Source organism: Bos indicus x Bos taurus, chromosome 5 (genome assembly GCF_003369695.1).
Source record: "Bos indicus x Bos taurus breed Angus x Brahman F1 hybrid chromosome 5, Bos_hybrid_MaternalHap_v2.0, whole genome shotgun sequence".
NCBI lineage: Eukaryota > Metazoa > Chordata > Mammalia > Artiodactyla > Bovidae > Bos > Bos indicus x Bos taurus.
The window spans coordinates 78,796,114-78,815,955 of record NC_040080.1 but is presented as its reverse complement, the minus strand read 5'-3'; the positions used below and the strand labels follow the sequence as shown (position 1 = coordinate 78,815,955).

General features: G+C 34.1%; 1 protein-coding gene across 1 annotated transcript in view; it reads right to left on the bottom strand.

The window, feature by feature from the left end:
- Nucleotides 1-19,072, bottom strand: part of C5H12orf40 (chromosome 5 C12orf40 homolog) — a 40,305-nt gene extending 21,233 nt beyond the window's left edge. Inside the window, 7 exon segments of the mRNA XM_027543474.1 lie at nt 1,944-2,059; nt 4,792-4,980; nt 9,956-10,004; nt 10,481-10,613; nt 14,931-15,069; nt 17,787-17,826; nt 18,999-19,072. Coding sequence (XP_027399275.1) covers nt 1,944-2,059; nt 4,792-4,980; nt 9,956-10,004; nt 10,481-10,613; nt 14,931-15,069; nt 17,787-17,826; nt 18,999-19,072 — 740 coding nt within the window.
- Between the last annotated feature and the right edge of the window lie 770 nt (nt 19,073-19,842).

The window sequence follows — 19,842 nt, the reverse complement described above, 5'->3', positions numbered from 1 at the left end:
AGTGGAAAATGTTATATTGAAAACCACAAGACAGAAGTAAACAGAACAGAAAATCTTCATAACCTTGCCTCAGGCAAAGATTCACTAGCTTTGACACCATATGCATGATTCATAAATAAAAAATTAACCAATTGCATTTCATCAAAATTAAAACCTTTGTTAAAAAAAAAAAAAGGTTGGTGTCAAGAAGACACCATTAAGAAAATGAAAAAGCTAAGCATTTCACCAAAGATACATAAATGATTAGTAAGCACATGAAAAGATGCCAACATCATTAAAATCTCAATAAGATACCAGTACATGTTGACTAAAATAGCATAAATTTTAAAAGACTAACCATACCAAGTGTTGTCAAGAATGTACTGCAAATGGAGCTCTCATTCTTTGCTGATGGGAATGTAGAAATGACACAAATCACTTGGGAAACAAGTCTGCCAGTTTCTTAAAATGTTAAACATACACTAGCCATTCCATATGTAGATATCTGGTGGTGGTTTAGTTGCTAAGTCATGTTTGACTCTTGGGCGACCCCATGGACTGTAGCCTGCCAGGCTCTTTGGTCCATGGGATTCTCCAGGCAAGAATATGGAGTTGGTTGTCATTTCCTTCTCCACAGAATCTTCCCAACCCAGGACTCAAACCTGGGTCTCCTGCATTGCAGGCAGATTCTTCACCAACTGAGCTATGAGGGAAGCCCTGTAGATATTTACCCAACAGAAATGAAAACATATATTCAAATAAGATTTCAACATCAATGTTCATAGTAGCTTCATTTTGGAATAGCCAAAACTGGAAGGAAAAAAACCAACTGTCTATCAACAGATGAATAAATTTTGCTATATTCATACAATGGAAAACTACTCAGCAATAAAAAGAAATGGATTTACTGAACACACAATAAACAACAAAGATGAATCTCAAAGTAATTATGCTGAGTGAAAAAAAAAAAAAAACCAAAAATGGGAAAACATACTGTATAATGCCACTTACAGACTAATCGATAGTAACAGAAATCACATCAACGTTTGCCTTGGGATGGGAGTAAGTGATGTGAAATGACCAGAAGAATGGATTTACAAAGGTGCCCAAGAAACTACAGGAGACGATGAGTAAGTTCATTATTTTTAAAATACGCCAAAACTTACCAAAGTGCACATTTTAGGTAAGTTCAGTTTGTTATATGTTGATTATACATTAATAAAGTTGTTTTTGAGAAATCTCAGAACAAAGAGAAAAAAGTAGTGTTTTGTGGCTTTTACAATTCTCCAGGCAAGAAGCAGTGTTTGCTTAGACTGGGATGGAACCATTAGAGATGAAAACATAAGTAAATAATATTAAGGTTTCTTAGAATGCAGAAATGACAATACTTTGTTGGTGAAATGTATATTGAGAGATAAAGAAAAGGAAGAAATCAAGGACAACTTTTATTTTGGCTTAAGCAACTGAGTGAATAGTGGTGCTATCTATTAATATGAAGACTTGGATAGGATTGCATAGTCAAGGTTTCTCATCACAATTAACAAGAAATAATTCAAACTGGTTTGACAATTTCAATGGATTAAAAAAAAAAAAAACTAGGGTTTATATACAGACATCTAGAAAATAAAAATAGGGCACTGATCAACTACCAGATATGAAAAAGAAGTTAATACGATATGACACAGTAAAGGAAACTAGTAATTCATGGAAATTATAAAACAGGTGCAAAACACCTTGGCCCCAAATATTTTTTTAAATAAATTAGTTAAAGGTCAATTTGACAATAATTATTTAAAAGTGATTTAATGAAATACTATATTTTATTGATAGTGTTTTTATTCTGGCAGTAATATTTAGGTCTGTTTATATCTCTAACTAAAAATAGTTGTGTCTGTTAAAAGCAAATTAATAATTTAAGAAACAAATGCTACAGGTTCTTTATTACCTTCAACATCTTTGCTTACCTGTTTAATCTTTTAAATAATGGTCCAGATTGTGCTGTTTCATATGATGGATTGAAAGTATCTTGATTTTCATTTAATTTAGAAACCAAGGAATGAGAATAATTAACATTACTGGGCTGAAAAAGAAAGGAAGAGCTGCCAAAATGGTAATGTACAGATACACAATTTAAATTATTTATTATAAAATGCCATTTAAGTGAATACACATATATTCAAAAAATGTATTATTTTAATCTAAAAGAAAATAATTGCACCCTATTGAAAATAAAAGTTTCTAACAATGAAAGCATATCAGTATTTGAGTGATTATTAAAATAATACAGTTGATACTATGGTGAGCTACATATTTTACACTGGTTAAAAAATACCCAGAACACCAGGATCTGAGTAAATAAAAGTTAAATTTCTCTCATAGAAATCACGTAATCTTTTCAAGAAAACAGCTATACCTAACTCAGTTTTTCCATCTACTGAGTAAAATTTTAGACTGCTACTTTAATATTTCTGAATATCAATATCATTGAGTGCAAAATGCAGAAAGGATTGGAAGACTATTGAGAAAAATAATTGAAATAATCCATTTATTAATGTGGAAAGATATTTTATTGGCTCAACATTAATCTATCCAGCAATAATAATTTACATCTGCAGTACATATTTATCTGTAAGCCATGAAACATAGAGATAAGTTCAAAGAAAATCAATGACAGAAATAGAAAAAAAGAGAGAGGGAGACAAAAAGAGATACTGAAAGGCTTCAAAAAAATATAAAGGTTTAAAGTAAGGGAAAATTGAAAATAAAGTCTTATAATACATCTCAGTGTCAGAGAAACAGTGGCAGAAGCACAGAGACAAATTCATTCCTCAGAGTGAGTAACACACAAACAAATCAAAAGAGAGGGGAATATTATATATTGGCTCAAATATTAACTTCTCCAGGGCAGTGAGAAGTGAGTCCCAGACCAAATTTTTTTCTTTTTTTTTTCAATCAATTTTCCTTTGTATCTTATAATTTCATTTCAGTTCTTCTCACTTTTCTTCAAATCCCTCCAAATCAACTATTAAATACTTCACTAAAACTTCACAACGTGACAATATGCCTTCAGTTCAGTTCAGTTCAGTCGCTCAGTCGTGTCCAACTCTTTGCGACCCCATGAATCGCAGCACGCCAGGCCTTCCTGTCCATCACCAACTCCCGGAGTTCACTCAAACTCACATCCATCGAGTCGGTGATGCCATCCAGCCATTTCATCCTCTGCCATCCCCTTCTCCTCCTGCCCTCAATCCCTCCCAGCATCAGAGTCTTTTCCAATGAATCAACTCTTCGCCTAAGGGGGCCAAAGTACTGAAGTTTCAGCTTTAGCATCATTCTTTCCAAAGAACACCCAGGACTGATCAATATGCCTTGGACAGGTATAAAAGACTCTTGTTGCTGTCTTCTGCTCTATTAAGTATTGCATTATTTACCCTTCTGCAGATAATCACTAATCTATAATCTATTAGTAGGAGATTATTTAAATAGATTATAGAGCATTTCATTCTCTAGCCTATAAATTATTTAAAAGAATAAGCATGAGTTTTAAGCAGATCTAGGATGCAAGTTTTAGTCTTATAAATACAAAATGAAAGATAATGGAATATTTTTCACTGCATCCTTCAAAAATTATTGGGTTGTTAGATTAATAAGGCTAACACATATCACTGAAACATAATATCAGTACTTCAATTTTTCTTTTCTGAAAAACAGAAAACATACTTTAATAAAAGTGAATCATGGTGTATATTATATAGCTATAAAATACCATAACTATAACTAATAAATTTATAATTGTAAATTAATTTATAAATAATAAATATGGCATAAACCACTGCATGCTAAAATTGAGAGGAATTCAAAATAAATATTCCTGCTAATAAGACACAGCATTTATATAACCATTTTCCTCACTATCATTATATATTATTACAATAATCCCTGATGGCTCAGCAGGTAAAGAATCTGCCAGGAATGCAGGAGACACAAGAGACACAGGTTCAGTCTCTGGTCAGGAAGATCCCCTAGAGGATGAAATGGCAACCCACTCCAGTATTCTTGCCTGGAAAATACTATGGGCAGAGAAGGCTGGTGGGCTACAGTCCATGGGGTCACAAAAAGTCAGACACAAATGAGTGACTAAGCACAAGCACACACACAGTAATCTTTAATAATTTCATTTTTTAAATCTATGTAAATTTAATAAAAAATCACTTCTTGGCATTTTCTATGAAAGATACATTTCAGAACTTTCAATTTTGAATTTTTAGTATTAACCTTAGTGCATAAATAATTAAACATTTTAGCATTACACATCTCTACATATTTGTGTAATTATAACTGAAATGCATATACCCAGTTGGCATCTGTCAAATCATGAAAAGAATCAAGTCATCATAATTCATACTTAATATAGGCTACTATGATATCACTGAAGTTATATATTGCTATTCACAGGACCCTTTCTATAACACATCTACTGGGCCACCATGACATCACCAACTATTCATTTACTGTGATTACAGTCGTCATACTATTATGTAACACACTAAACGATTTTCAGTTTCACTATCAATTTTACTAAAAAATGATTTTTTCAAATATTTTTAAACAACATTTCAGTTTTTGAATTCATAATTTCCTACAGTGCAGAAAATTAATGTTTTTGCCCTAAGAGGAACTTTATACCTAATTTATATCCTATTGTGACTATATCTACAGCAAGTTACAACTAATATTTTAAAATCTATAAATAAGAACATATCATAAAATATAATGGTATCAAAATGCTAAGAACCTTTGATTCAAAGACACTTATTCATCCTGCCTTTTTTTATATGCAACTTTCTGAAGACTAGCTACTATTCTGGGAATGAAATTTTGTTTTATAGTATTTCCAATGGAAGATACTTCTGCTGAAAAAGATAGTGGAGCGAAAATGCAGTTTTCTGTTCTGTTGAACTGAGGTTAAAACATTCTATGTGAACCCATGACTTGTGATAACTACAGGAAAGACACAATCATTTCATTTGCCAAAATGTATAAACGAGAGATGAGAAAAGTGAAAAATAGAAGCAAAAAAGGTCATGAGCTGCAGAAAAAGTTCCAAGGAAAGAAAGGCAAGTCAATCAGCAATTGACAAGACTTATTAGGACCAGAGAGTTTATCAGCTAAGATTATACTGAAGAGCTCCTTTTCACTGGACTTTATCATTCTTGGTCCTCTACACCCTCAGGTCCCATTCTACTACATGACATCTCCTAAAAATGGAAAGCCTCAGTTTCATTAATACACAGGACAGCTGATGAGATTTTCAAGAGATTTTAGTATCACTGTTTTTATCTTTCTGTAGTTTAACGTTCAGGATGGGGAACACAGGTATACCTGTGGAGGATTCATTTCGATATTTGGCAAAACTAATACAATATTGTAAAGTTTAAAAATAAAATAAAATTTAAAAAAAGAAAAAAAAACTTTAGCAATTTAAAGACAAGAAAGGATAAACATTACCATAGCCTTAGATCTTAATATTTCAAACTTCAATCACAATCTGTTCATTTTCTAATTGAACAGAATTTTATTTGCTAAAAGTAGCTCTAAGAGGGAAGTTTACAGTGATATAAGTTTATATCATGAAACAAGGAAAATCTCAAATGAACAATCTAATCTTATACCTAAAGCAACTAGAGAGAGAAGAATAAACAAAACCCAAAATTAGTAGAAGGAAAGAATTCATAAGTCTCATGAAGTAGACACTAAAAAACAACAGAAAATCAAAAAATTAAAAGTTAGTTCTTTGAAAAGATAAACAAAATTGATAAACTTTTACTCAGAATCAACAAGGAAAAAAGGGAAAGGGTCCAAATCAATAAAGTGAAAGTGTTAGTCACTCAGCTGTGTTTGACTCTTTGTGACCTCATGGACTGTAGCTCATCAGACTACTCTGCCCATAGAATTCTCCAGGCAAGTATACTGGAGTGGGTAGCCACTCCCTTCTCCAGGGGATCTTCCTGATCCAGGAATCAAACCAGGGTCTGCAGGCAGATTCTTTACTGTTTGAGCCACCAGGGAAGCCCCAAATCAATAAAATTAGCAATGAAAAAGAAGTTACAACCAACACCACAGAAATACAAAGGACCACAAGAGACTGCTGGGTTTTACTGGTGGCTCAGACGGTAAAGAATTTGCCTACAAAGCAGGAGACCCAGGTCCCAGGTTTATAAATCCTTAAAAAGGTACAATCTCTCAAGAATGAACAAGGAAGAAATAGAAAATATGACAGACCAATTGTAAGTACTGAAATTAAACCTGTAACTTTGAAACTTTCAATAAACAAAAGTCCAGGACCAGAAGACTTAACACATGAATTTTACCAAACATTTGGAGAAAAGTTAACAACTATCCTTCTGAAACTATTTCTAAAACTGCAGAGAAAGGTACACTTCCAAACTCATGGTATGAAGCCACCATCACCCTAATACAGAAAACAGACAAAGGTACTCCCCAAAAGAAAATCACAGGCCAATATCACTGATGAAAAATCCTCAACAGAATATTAGCAAACTGAATCCAAGAATTCATTAAAAGGATCATATACCAGTAGTCATGTATGGATGTGAGAGCTGGACCATAAAGAAGGTTTAGTGTTGAAGAACTGCTGCTTTTGAATTGTGGTCCTGGAGAAGACTCTTGAGAGTCCCTTGGACTGCAAGATCAATAGTCAGGAAATGAACCCTGACTATTCATTGGAAGGACTGATGCTAAAGCCAAAAATTCAATACTTCAGCCACCTGATACAAAGAACTGACTGAAAGCCCCTGATGCTGGGGAAGATTGAAGGCAGGAGAAGAAGGGGGAGACAGAGGATGTGATGGTTGGATGGCATCACAGTCTCAGTGGACATGAGTTTGAGCAAACTCTGGGAGATAGTGAAGGACAGGGAAGCGTGGCATGCTGCAATTCATGGGATGCAGAGTAAAATCGACTTAGCGACTGAAAAACAAATGCCATGATCAAGTGGTATTTATCCCAGGGATACAAAGATTTTTCAATATCTACAATCAGTGTAATATATACCACATTCACAAACTGAAGAATAAAAGTCATATGACCATATCAATAAATGCAGAAAAGCTTTTGATAAAATTTAACATCCATTTATGATAAAAACTCTCCAGAAAGTGGGAATAGAGGGAACATATCTCAACATAATACAGGCCATTTAGGACAAACCCACAGTAAACATCATACTCAACACATTTCCTCCAAGATCAGGTACAAGACAGGGATGTCCACACTTGCCACTTTTACTCAGTGCAGTTTTGGAAGTCCTGGCCGTGGCAGTCAAAAAAGAAAGAGAAATTAAAAAAAAAATTCAAATTGGAAAAGAGGTAAAACTGTCACTATTTGCAGATGACATAACACTATATTTGCTTCCCTGGTGGCTCAGCTGGTAAAAAACTTGCCCACAATGTGGGAGACCTGGGTTTGATCCCTGGGTTGGGAAAATCCCCTGGAGAAAGGAACAGCTACCCACTCCAGTATTCTGCCAGGAGAATTCCATGGACTGTATAGTCTATGGGGTCACAAAGAGTCAGACATGACTGAGAGACTTTCATACATAGAAAACCCTAAAGATGCTACCAGAAAACTTCTAGAGCACATCAGTGAATGTGGTAAAGTTGCAGGATACAAAATTAACATACAGAAATCTATTGCATTTCCATACATTCACAATGGAAGATCAGAAAGAGAAATTAAGGAAACAATTTCACTTACCATCACATCACAAAGATGAAAATACCTAGAAAGAGACCTGTCTAAGGAGGCAAAAGACCTATACTCTGAAAATGGTAAGACACTGATGAAAGAAACTGAAGATGACACAAACAGGTGGAAAGATATACCATGTTCCTGAACTGGAAGAATTAATGTTGTTAAAATGACTCCCTACCCAAGGCAATTTACAGATTCACTTTGGAGTATGGTATGAAGGTTCCTTAAAAACTAAAAATAGAGCTATCATATGCTCCTGCAATCCCACTCCTGGGGATATATCTGAAAAAAACCATAATTTGAAAAGATACAACCTAAATGTCCATGAACAGATGAATGGATAAAGAATATGTGGTATATATATATTTACTCAGTTATAAAAAAGAACAAAATAATGCCATTTGCAGCAACATGGATAGACCTAGAGATAACCATACTAAGAAAAGTAACACAGACAGAGAAAGACAAATATCATAGGATATCACTTATAAGTGGAATCTAAAAAAATAGATACAAATGAACTTATCTACAAAACAGAAATAGACCCATAGACATAGAAAACAAACTTACAGTTACCAACGTTGAAAGTGGGGAGGGATAAACTAGGAAGTTGGGATTAACATATACACATATGCTTCCCAAGTGGCTCAGTGGTAAAGAATCTAGCTGCTAATGCAGGAGCCACAGGAAACGTGGGTTCAATCCCTGGGTCAGAAAGATCCCCTGGAGGAGGAAATGGCAACTCACTCCAGTATTCTTGCCTGGAAAATTCCATGGACAGAGGAGCCTGGTGGGCTACAGTCCATGTGGGTCACAAAGAATCAGATGGACATGACTGCATGACTGAGCACCCATGCACTACTATATACAAAGTGAATAACCAATAAGAACCTACTGGATAGCCCAGAGGACTATACTCAATACTTTGTAATAACTTGAACTTCCTTGGTGGTCCAGGGGTTAAGAATCCACCTTGCAATGCAGAAGATACGGGTCTGATCCCTGGTCTGGGAACTAAGGTCACATAAGCTGTAGAGCAACTAACCCTGCATGCTGCTACTACTGAGTGCATGTGCTCCAGAGCCCATAGGAAGAACACACATGCCACAACTAGAGAGTCCATGGCCTCAGCAAAAGTTCCCACATGACTTGTGTGCTGCAAGTTAAGAGCTGATGCTTCCAAATAAATATATAAACAAATACTTTAAAATATATATTTTGTAACAACCTATAAAAACATTGGAGAAGGCAATGGCAACCCACTCCAGTGTTCTTGCCTGGAGAATCCCAGGGACAGGAGCCTGGTCAGGGCTGCCATCTATGGGGTCGCACAGAGTCAGACACGACTGACGCGACTTAGCAGAAGCAGCAGCAGCATAAAGAAAAACATTAAAAAAACTAATGCCATCACTTCATAACAAATAGATGGGAAAAAATAAGAAACAGTGACAGACTTCCTTTTCTTGAGCTCTAAAATCACCGCAGACAGTGACTGCAGCCATGAAATTAAAAGATGCTTGGTTGGATGGCACTACTGACACAATGGACAAGAGTCTGAGCAAACTCTGGGAGACAGTGAAGGACAGGGAAGCCTGGTGTGCTGCGGTCCCCGGGATCACCAAGAGTTGGAGATGACTGAGCTACTGAACAACAATAATAAAGGAAACAAATTTAAATATATATATAATTAAGCCACTATGCTGTATACCTGAAACTAACACAACATTGTAAATCAACTATACTTCAATTTAAAAATAAGTAAATAAAATTTTTAAAAATTAAAATTTGCTAAAAAATAATCATTTGCAATACTTTGAAAAATAATCCTAGGATCAACAAGACTATCGAAAATCACAGTTTCATATGAAATCAAATAATCTGATCACTGTGTGAAGAGATTAATTACTCAATGATCACATGAACCAAAAACAGGAATCTCCGAATGAACCATCCTTTACAGCTTGTCAGTAACAAGCAGAAGCAAATATTATGTACACATAGGCCTCATCTACATTATCAGAACTCCAAAATGTTTCTCATAAGCAACTGGTTAAAATATTCTTAAGGTGTAGGTTCCTTATATTAAAAACTTTTAAAAGAATAATTATAAATATGAAGTTTTTCCAGTATTTGAAAAATTTATATCATTTGTTGGCATATCACAACTATCAAAATTATAAAATTTAATTTAAATAAACCTCACCTGAACTGGATCAAGTTCTTCCTTGGTGTCTAGTCTTTGATAGTATACACTAACAAAAATAAAATTTTAAGGTTAAAAATATAGATGGCAATAAAATTGACCATCTTTATATATCTATTTAAAATTCATACTGTTATATACAAATACGAAAACATATGGAAACATATGGAACTCTATAAGTAACTCTATTCATTCCAGATCATATTATTGAGTTTTCTAAAAATTATATTGTTATAAGAGAGATATTTTACGATAAAGTCAAACTATGTGTACAAAATCTTAGTAGGGACATTTGGTGATTTGATAAATGTCTTAATAGTCTAATGATATTATAGTAGCTGAACAAACAAAAACTGGAGCTATTATAGAAGAATAATTCCTCTGTATATCTTCCAGTGAGTAAAACATAAAAACAATAATGACCATTTAAATACTATATAGTAATGTATGATGTTATAATATATATCATATATTAATGTAATATGCATCAGATAGACACATTAATATAACCTAGCTAAAACCTACTTGTTTTCTGTATCATCAATGCAGAGTTTAGATGGTACACAGTTAGGTGACATTGGAAGTTCTATATCATGCTTTCTTAGGGGCATTTTTATGTCTTTATTCATATTCACATGCATTGGTTTTCTCACAGTTTCTAGAATGAAAAAAATATAATTTATAAAAAATTATAAGAAAAATAAAATCTTTTTAAAGCATCATTTGATATACTATGTTCATTAAATAAACGCACATTTTAGAAATTTACTGAAACCATCTGTATTCTATATATGCTAGAAGTCATTACAATACTATCTCAGATATTTTGAATCATTCTTTTTACTTTATCATCTTACATACTCCTCTTGAAAGGGGTTCTATTAAATCCCTTCTACTTTTTTCTTCCTCTAATACTTCCTTGAAACCCAGACCATATCAGATATTGTCTTACACATTCTCATAGCACTATATAGGTTCTCGGTTATAACACTTACCATCCTTTCTTGTTCGTGATTAACTCTATTTCCCTCACTATATTTTTTAAATTTATAGAAGCAGAATCTTTGTGTCTCTTTATAGAAAAAGTCTCTGTTTCGTCTGTTCAGTACTTATAACAACTTTTCTTTTCTGGGAAATGTTTCTTACACATGCATCAACTATACAGTTCTAGTGGAGACTTTCCACCATCTTATAAAACCCTGCCTTTCAGTAAAAATAATTCATGAAGGGGTAGACATCTAACCCAAAAAGAATTAAGAACTGTTCCCTCTATTTAGGAGTAACTGTTCCAGTGCTAAGACCTGGGGCAAGGCAACGCTCCTTCAGTGGAATTTTCAAAAGTTCAGGACCAGGTGAAATATCTCTCAGTATTTCTCTAATGGCAAAACTAGGAGAGATGAGCAAGGCTGGTTTTTTAAGGTAATGTTTTAAACCCCAATGATGAAGGCAGTCCGAGAGAATGAAGCTAATATCTGAAGTGAGAAAGAATCTTGATTGAATTCAAAGCCTCTGATTCAAGCAGTTTCTGAAGCCCAGCTGCACCACTGCCCTTCCTTTTAGTTAAGTACCTTGGTCCTTTCAAGGCTGCTGTAACTGGATGCCATAGACTGGGTGGATTATGAAAAACAGAAATTTATTTCTCAGTCTGGAGGCTGGGATGTCCAAGATCAAGGTGCTGGCAAATTTGGTGTCTGGTGAGGGCCTGCTTCCTGTTTCTCAGACAACCATCTTCTCTCCCTGTGCTCTCAGATGGCAGAAAGGGAGAAAGAGCTCTCTGGGGTTTCGTTGTTGTTGTTGTTCAGTCACTAAGTTGTGTTCAACTCTTTGCAACCCCATGGATTGCAGCATGCCAAGCTTCTCTGTCCTTCACTATCTCAGACTTTGCTCAGATTCATGTCCATTGAGTCGGTGATGCTATCTAACCATCTCATCCTCTGCTGCCTTTTTCTCCTTTTGCCCTCAATCTTTCCCAGCATCAGTGTCTTTTCCAATGACTTGGTTCTTCACAAAGTATTGGAGCTTCAGCTTCAACATCAGTCCTTCCAATGAATATTCAGGGTTGATTTCCTTTAGGGCTGACTTATTTGAACGTATCAATTCTCTCGCACGCCGCACTCTTTACATCCAGCTCTCACATCAGCACATGACTACTGAAAAAACCATAGCTTTGACCATATACATACCTTTGTCAGTAAAGTGACACCTCTGCTTTTTAATATGCTGTCTAGGCTTCTCATAGTTTTCCTTCCAAGGAGCAAGTGTCTTTTAATTTCATGGCTGCAGTCACTGTCCACAATGATTTCGGAGCCCAAGAAAAGAAAATCTGTCGCTGCATCTACTTTCTGCCCTTCTATTTGCCATGAAGTGACGGAACTGGATGCCATGATCTTCATTTTTTGAATGTTGAGGTTTAAGCCAGCTTTTACACTCTCCTCTTTCACCCTCATCAAAAGAATCTTCAGTTCCTCTTCACTTTCTACCATTAGAGTGGTATCATCTGCATATCTGAGGTTGTTGATATTTCTTTAATAAGGGTACAATTGTATTCATGAGAGTTCCACCCTTATGACCTAATTGCCTCCTAAAAGTCCCTCCTGAACCATTACATTACAAGTTGGAATTTCAATACATCAATTTGGATGGGGGAACACAAACATTCAGTTCATAACATTATCTGAATGTCAGTTGAGCCTTACTTATAAAGTCTTGTTTTAAAGGACAGTAAAAATACCTCTATCTTCTACCCTTCTAAACTCCCACCTGGGGCTCCTGTGACAAAAGATGGGTTAACAAGAGGAAAATATACAAACTTATTTAATATAAGTTTTACATAGAAAACTTCATAAGAAAATTAAGACCCAAAGAAGTGTTTAAACCTGAGTATTTTTACGTGAGGTTTGATGAAGAATGGAAAAGTTATGGAGAATGTGATAGGACAAAAAAGGAGTATAAGCACATTGTGTAGTAAATTGGGGAAAACAGCAGTCCTGTTCATTTAGATTCCTCTCAGTGTCCCTCTGTTTGAGATAAAGATGTTCCCTGGTTGAGGAACTAAGATCCTATATGCTGCACATGGTCCAATAAAAAAAAAAAAGTAAAAACTGTTTGACTCAAAATTATAGAACTCTTAAAAGAAAATATAGCAAACATAAAGGGTAAGCTCTTTGTTCTCCATTTTGGTAATTTTTTGCATTTGACATCAAAACAAAGGCAACTGAAGCAAAAATAAACAACTGAGACTACATTAAACTAAAAGGCTACTGCATAACAGAAGAAACCATTAACAAAATGAAAAGACAACCTAAGGAATGGGAGAAAGTATTTGTAAATTACATATTTGATAAGGGGTTAATATCAACAATATATAAAGAATTCACATAACTCATTAGCAAAAAAAAAACTAATTTAAATATGGGCAGAGGACTTGAATAGATATTTTTCTAAAAACGACATACAAATGGCAAGGGGCACTCAATATTAGTAATCATCAGGAAAATGCAAAGCAAAACTACAGTAACACATCTTCTCAAACCTGTAAGAAGGAATTATCAAAAAGACAAGAGATAACAAGTGCCGACAAGAATGTGGAGAAAAGGAAACACTTGTGCACTGCTGGTGGAAATGTAAATTGGTTCAGCCACTATGGAGAACAGAATGGAGGTTCCTCAAAAAATTAAAAGACTAACACAAGATTCAGCAATACCCCTTCTGGGTATATATATCCAAAAGAAATGAAAAAGGATCCTGAAGACAAATCTGCACTCTCATGTTCACTGAAGTATTATTCACAATAACCAAGATATGGAAACAACCTAAGTGTCTGTCAACGGATGAACAGATGTGGTGTATACATAAAATAGTCTTCAGCCTTGAGAAAGAAGAAAATCCTGCCAATTATGACAACATGGATGGACCCTGAAAATATTAAGCCAGACAGAAAAAGACAAATACGGCATGGTATCACTTACATGTGGAACCTTGGAAAAACAAAAAAGTCGAACTCATAGAAACACAGAGTAGAAGGCGGTTTCCAGGGGCTGAGGATGAGAGAGAAGGGGAAATAGGCAGAGGCTGACAAAAGGGCACAAACTTTGAGCTGTATGATGATTAAGATCTGAAGATCTAATGTAAAATGTGAGTATAGTTGATAACAATATTATATAAGTAAAGAAAGTAAAATCAGATTTACAACAAAAAATTTTATTCCTGAAGTCCATGAATTATGTATTTACTTTTACTACAGTAAAAGTTTTTACTTTTGTAAACTGCTCTGTGGAGGGAGAAACAAAAAATGACAGAGAAAAGAAAAGAGGGGATACTAAGAATACTATAATCAATTTCTATCTATCATTTATGAACTCTTTTAAGCTCTCATTTTAGCACTTGTTTTAAAAATTAAGTATCAGACAAAGGTCCCTTGAGATAGAAAAAAAAGTAGTCTGATTAAACTTTTTTATTTACTTAAAGAATCAAAGTGCAAGCCAAAATGAACTTTATTTTGAAGTATTAAGACTACTACAATTAACATCTCAAGAATGCCTGAGAAATTATTTATGTTGTGAGATAGGAAACTAATCATTGAGACAAAAATCTTTTCAGCTCTTCCTTTTTAAATAGATTTTCTAAATAGTATAAGATAATAAACACATTTATTTCCTGCTCTTTAGCTGAACTTTGGTAACTAACTGCCAAGACAGAATAATGTAATAACTGAAACAGCTGCACTGTAATAAGTCTAACCATGCCTTATAAAATTAATTTTATATAACATTTATATAAACTAAAAATAAAAATAAATGGATTAAGGAATAAGAGATTTTAAGCAAAAATTAACAAATCTTCTTATTTAAGCAGGCAACTAAGTTTTAAAAGTTTCCTTTCCACATCCTTTGAGTTCTAAAATTACACTTATTAGAAAATTAAATCTTATAATCACATTGAAATTTAAAAAATGGTATTAGAAAAATTTACTTACCAGATATTTTCTTCTGGCAAGATATCTGATTTACCATATACAGGTTAAGGAGGTCTAAACTGACAGTAGAATTTTTGACAGGGGATAAAACTCCCAGTAATTTCATTTTTGATTTTAACCTTTTCTTTTCAAAATATTCCTAAAATAATTAGAAATAGAAAGTTATTGCAGCAACTATATGGTTTCAGGCAGAATCATAAATAATAAAAAGCAATAATGCAATCAAATAAATGACAATATTTTTATATTCTTGTGGCACACTATATGTTTACAAACGAATTAAAGTCAACCATGAAACTAGCAGTTTGCCCAAAGAGTCTAAATTTCACAGCCTCCTATACTACTGGTGGTAGAAATGTGAGATAATTCTCATCTGATAGCTTCTATTTCCATTGAAATATGAGACAAGGTCATCTAATTAGTATCAAGGAAAAAAGAACAGGGTTGGGGAAGAGAGGCTTGAGGAGACAAAGGACGGTATGAAATTTTCAAAGAGTAAGAAAGTGACATGACTAGAGGTCAATCCTTTAGGAAAGTGCCATGAGTCTTTTCTTATAAAGGTTCAAAAGAATGATCCAATACTTTTAAGATTATTTTTTAAAAAAATAGTCTGGGGACAGACTACATTCATAGATTATTTAGTATCAAGTGCCTATGTTACACACAATTCTAGGCATAGGAGATACAGAATGATTAAAAGTGTTTAAGATCCCTTTTTTACGAATATATATTAATGGAGTGGGAGAAGAGAACAGAATCAATAAATTTATAAGAAAATACCAGACTTTGAAAAGAGTGATAAATAGAAGGGAATACTGAAGAAAGAGTAACTGGAGGGTGGGAAGCTATTTAGATGTAGTGATCAGAGAAAGTCAATCTAACAGATACTTTAGCTGAGACCCAAATATTGACAAGCCAGACACAAAATATCTCAAGGGAGACTATTCCAGAGACAGGGAAGAAGAATGGCAGAAAGAAGGTCATTATGGTTGAAATACAATGAAAAAAAGGGTGAGCAGTGAAACATAAGGTCAGAGAAGCAGGCAGGATGCAGATCCTTTAAGTCCTTTTAGGCTATGGTCGCATGCGTGCTCCTCAGCCATGTCTGACTCTTGTGACCCCATGTATGGCCCACCTGGCTCCTCTGTCCATGGAAGGACAAGAAAAGATTTCTCAGGTAAGAATAATGGAGTGAGTTGCCATTTCCTACTCCAGGGGATCTTCCCATCCCAGGGATTGAATCCACATCTTCTGCATTGGCAGGTGGATTCTTTACCACTACACCACCTGGGATTGTCAAGCTATGGTTAAATCAGATTTATTCTAAAAGCAATGAAAAGCAATTGAGGTTTTTAAGGAAATGATAAATTTTGGCTTGTGTTTTTCTAAAAAAAAAGAATCATGCTAGCAATTGTGTGAAGAACAGAATAAAAAAGAATAAAAGAGCAAAAAAATTTTTGATAAATTCAACAGCATTAAAAGTGAGAACTTTCCTTCAAAGATATCAGTAAGAAAGTAAAAATAAAAGCTACTGAGTACACATATAACTGAAAAAGAATTCCTAGATATATAAAAACACAGTAAGAAAAAGACAAAAAACCCAAATAAAAAATGAAAGAAATACTTGGAAATGTATCTCATGAAGCAGAAAATCTGAATGAAAAGACAGTCAGCCTCAGCAGTAATCAAGAAAAAAAACAGGTTAAATTTACAATAAGGCATCATTTCACTGAGGTAACAAATACCCTACTTTCATCACAATCACTCCCTTAACTTTTCTTTAAGTTTTACTACCTCTGAGGCTTCCCTGGTAGCTCAGTTGGTAAAGAATCCACCTGCAATGCAGGAGACCCCAGTTCAATTCCTGGGTCAGGAAGATCCGCTGGAGAAGGGATAGGCTTCCCACTCCAGTATTCTTGGGTTTACCTGGTGGCTCAGCTGGTAAAGAATCCATCTGCAATGCCGGAGACCTAGGTTCAATCCCTGGGTTGGGAGGATCCCCTGGAGAAGGGAAAGGCTACCCACTCCAGCATCCTGGCCTGGAGAATTCCATGGACTACATAGCCATGGGCTTGCAAAGAATCGGACACTACTGAGCGACTTTCACTTTCACCTCTATTTTTACTGTTTTAGGACATTTTGTAAATGAAATCTCACTACTTGTATTTTTCTGTGAGTTTCTTCATTTGCTCAACATTCTGTTTTTGAGATTTATCTACAATAATTGCATGCAGATGATACATTTTCACTGCTATACCTTGGGTATACCACAAGTTGCTTAACCATTCTACTGCTCCTGGACATTTATTTGGTGCTCCCTTTTCTCTCCCCTGTACCCTGTCCTTCTTCTTCCTCTCTTTCTTCTTCTCTCTCTCTATTTTGTCTGCTATTTAACAACAACAAAGAACCAAAGAAGCATGTACATATCTCAAGCTGTACATATGGAAGTTTCCTTGGGATATATATCACTTTTTTGCAAGATACACGCCCAACTTTAGTATGTAATACAATCAATGTAATTATTTTTAAAAAACACTAAAAAAAGTAGGAGATAGGTTATAAGGTTATAGTACCCTGGGCAACCAATGATAATCATGTGGATACGGGGGCTAATAGTACTAACTGTGAGAAGTGATCGGACTTGGGATATATTGGAACTAGATGACAAGAATCAACAATGCTCCATAATTCTGTGCCTGAGAAAAAAGGGTAGCTAATTAAGCTATCTATAAGAATGAAGAAACTAAGATGGTCTTCCAGTTTCACTCAGGTGAATTTATTAACCTTGGAAAAATGCTCCAAAATATCACTGTTCTTGTAACACTATGAGACACAATAAAAATATTTTTTCTTTACCTTCTGCTTTCTCCTTTCCTGCTTGATCAGAACCCTGGTCCTGAAAAGGGAAGCAGCATTATTTTACAATGATTAAATAAATGGTCTCTAAAACAACTGCCATTTTATCTGAATTGAAGTCTTGGAATTAGAATCTAAAAGTAGCAATAATTATTTTCTGAGAAGAAACTATAAAAATGCTCTCAAATTATTTATAAAATATATACTGTTTCACAAAATTTTCCTGGATAAAAAACCCAAGAACTAATAAAACAGACTCTAGACCTATGGTGAATAATTAAGCATAAAATAAATCAGTTATAAAAATCAAGATAAGCAGAGAAATCAGTGCATTGGAAAGAATATATCACTGAAACACTCTTATCTGATAGCAATATTCTAGGTCAACACTGCTATTTTCTTTGCCTTTCCTTGTAATTCAATATTCTACTAAAATTAACACAGAATAGAGAGAAGATAAAAATCTATATAGGATCTAACGAAATGTTAAATTTATTATTAGAGCAACTTCAGTTACATTAGCTACGTGTATCTGAAACCTCAGAACTTCTTTAAAACACTGCTAGTCATTATGGATGTGCTTCAGACCACATAACCTTCATGCCAAAAACTGCACTGAATCCCAATGATAATGCAGCATTTAAGAGTTATAAAATATTTGCTCTATTAATAATAGTGAAATGCTATAAAACATTTATTGATAATGTAAGCAAATACACACAATGTATCTTTTGGACATACATGAATTATGGTCTCAAATTCAATAGTTAAGAATTATAAATAAAATAACATAATGTATTCTAGTTATATGATATTATACAATAACATGACAATAAAATTGTTAATAATGAGTACCATGTATCTTGCATCATTCTAGATACTCCAGAGTCTTTACATGTAAAAACTCATTTAATCTTCATAGCAACTCTATAAGGTAAGTTCTATTTTTACTCCCACTTTACTGATGAAGAAACTAGACACAGAGAGGTTAATTAATTTGTCCAAGGTCACACTGCTAATAAGTGATAGAGCCAGGATTCAAATTCAAGAATTCTAGCTTGGAAATTTTAAATCAGTGCCTTCTACTTCCTTCTAAGCATGCTAACTGTGAATAAACAGAGTTGTTCATTTTTCCAAATGATTTTCATAAACTACATGAAGGACAGTTCTGAATACCCCTAGACTCTGCTGCTTACTGAACTTATTATTTACATATTTCCCAACAGATGTCTTAAATTGATCACTTTGAGGTCACTGAAAAATAAATCCAATCTATCATGCTCCATGCTGCACCATAAGTATACTGCTGGCATTCAAACTTTAGGAAAAAAAGGAAATAAATTACATTTCATTAACTCATCAAATGCTAAGGCTAGAATGGACCTTTCAGATTAGTTTATTCTCCATCACTTCAAAACTTAAAACACTATGGCACAGAAAACGAAGTGACTTTTCAAAGTTCAGAAATATAAGAAGATGCTGTAATAAAACTTAACAATCCAGATTATAAAGAGAAAATATAAACATCAATTTTATAAGTAGTTCCACATTGTAAAGATCAATATAATTAGGGATAAGTCAAAAACTAAATATAGTCTTCTTATGTACAAAACAATTGAACTTATTCCAGCCTGATTTTCCATTATCCAGGACATTATCTTATGGCTTTTACTAAATTCTATGTACTAGATCATCCCCATTTCTATTTGCCTAAGAAAAAATTAATTAGGAATTCAAGACCAATTGCTAGATCAGCCTGCTATCACTAAACTACTATGAAAGTAAAAATGGATCCTGATGTATAAGTCAAAGGTAATTTTTTAAACATTTTAGACTATTATTAAGGCAACAATGTTACTCTAAGCAGTACTCTATGTCTAAATGTTTTACTGAATACAGTCACTTTCAACTACCTACATTAAAAAAAGAATATCAGTTAGGATTCATAGTTACAAGAAAGGAAAGCATCTTTGGTTAATTTAAATAGAAAATAAATTAAAAGGAAGTTGGATAACCAGTAGATCTGCCAAAGGGCTGAGGAAGCATGTTTGGCAAT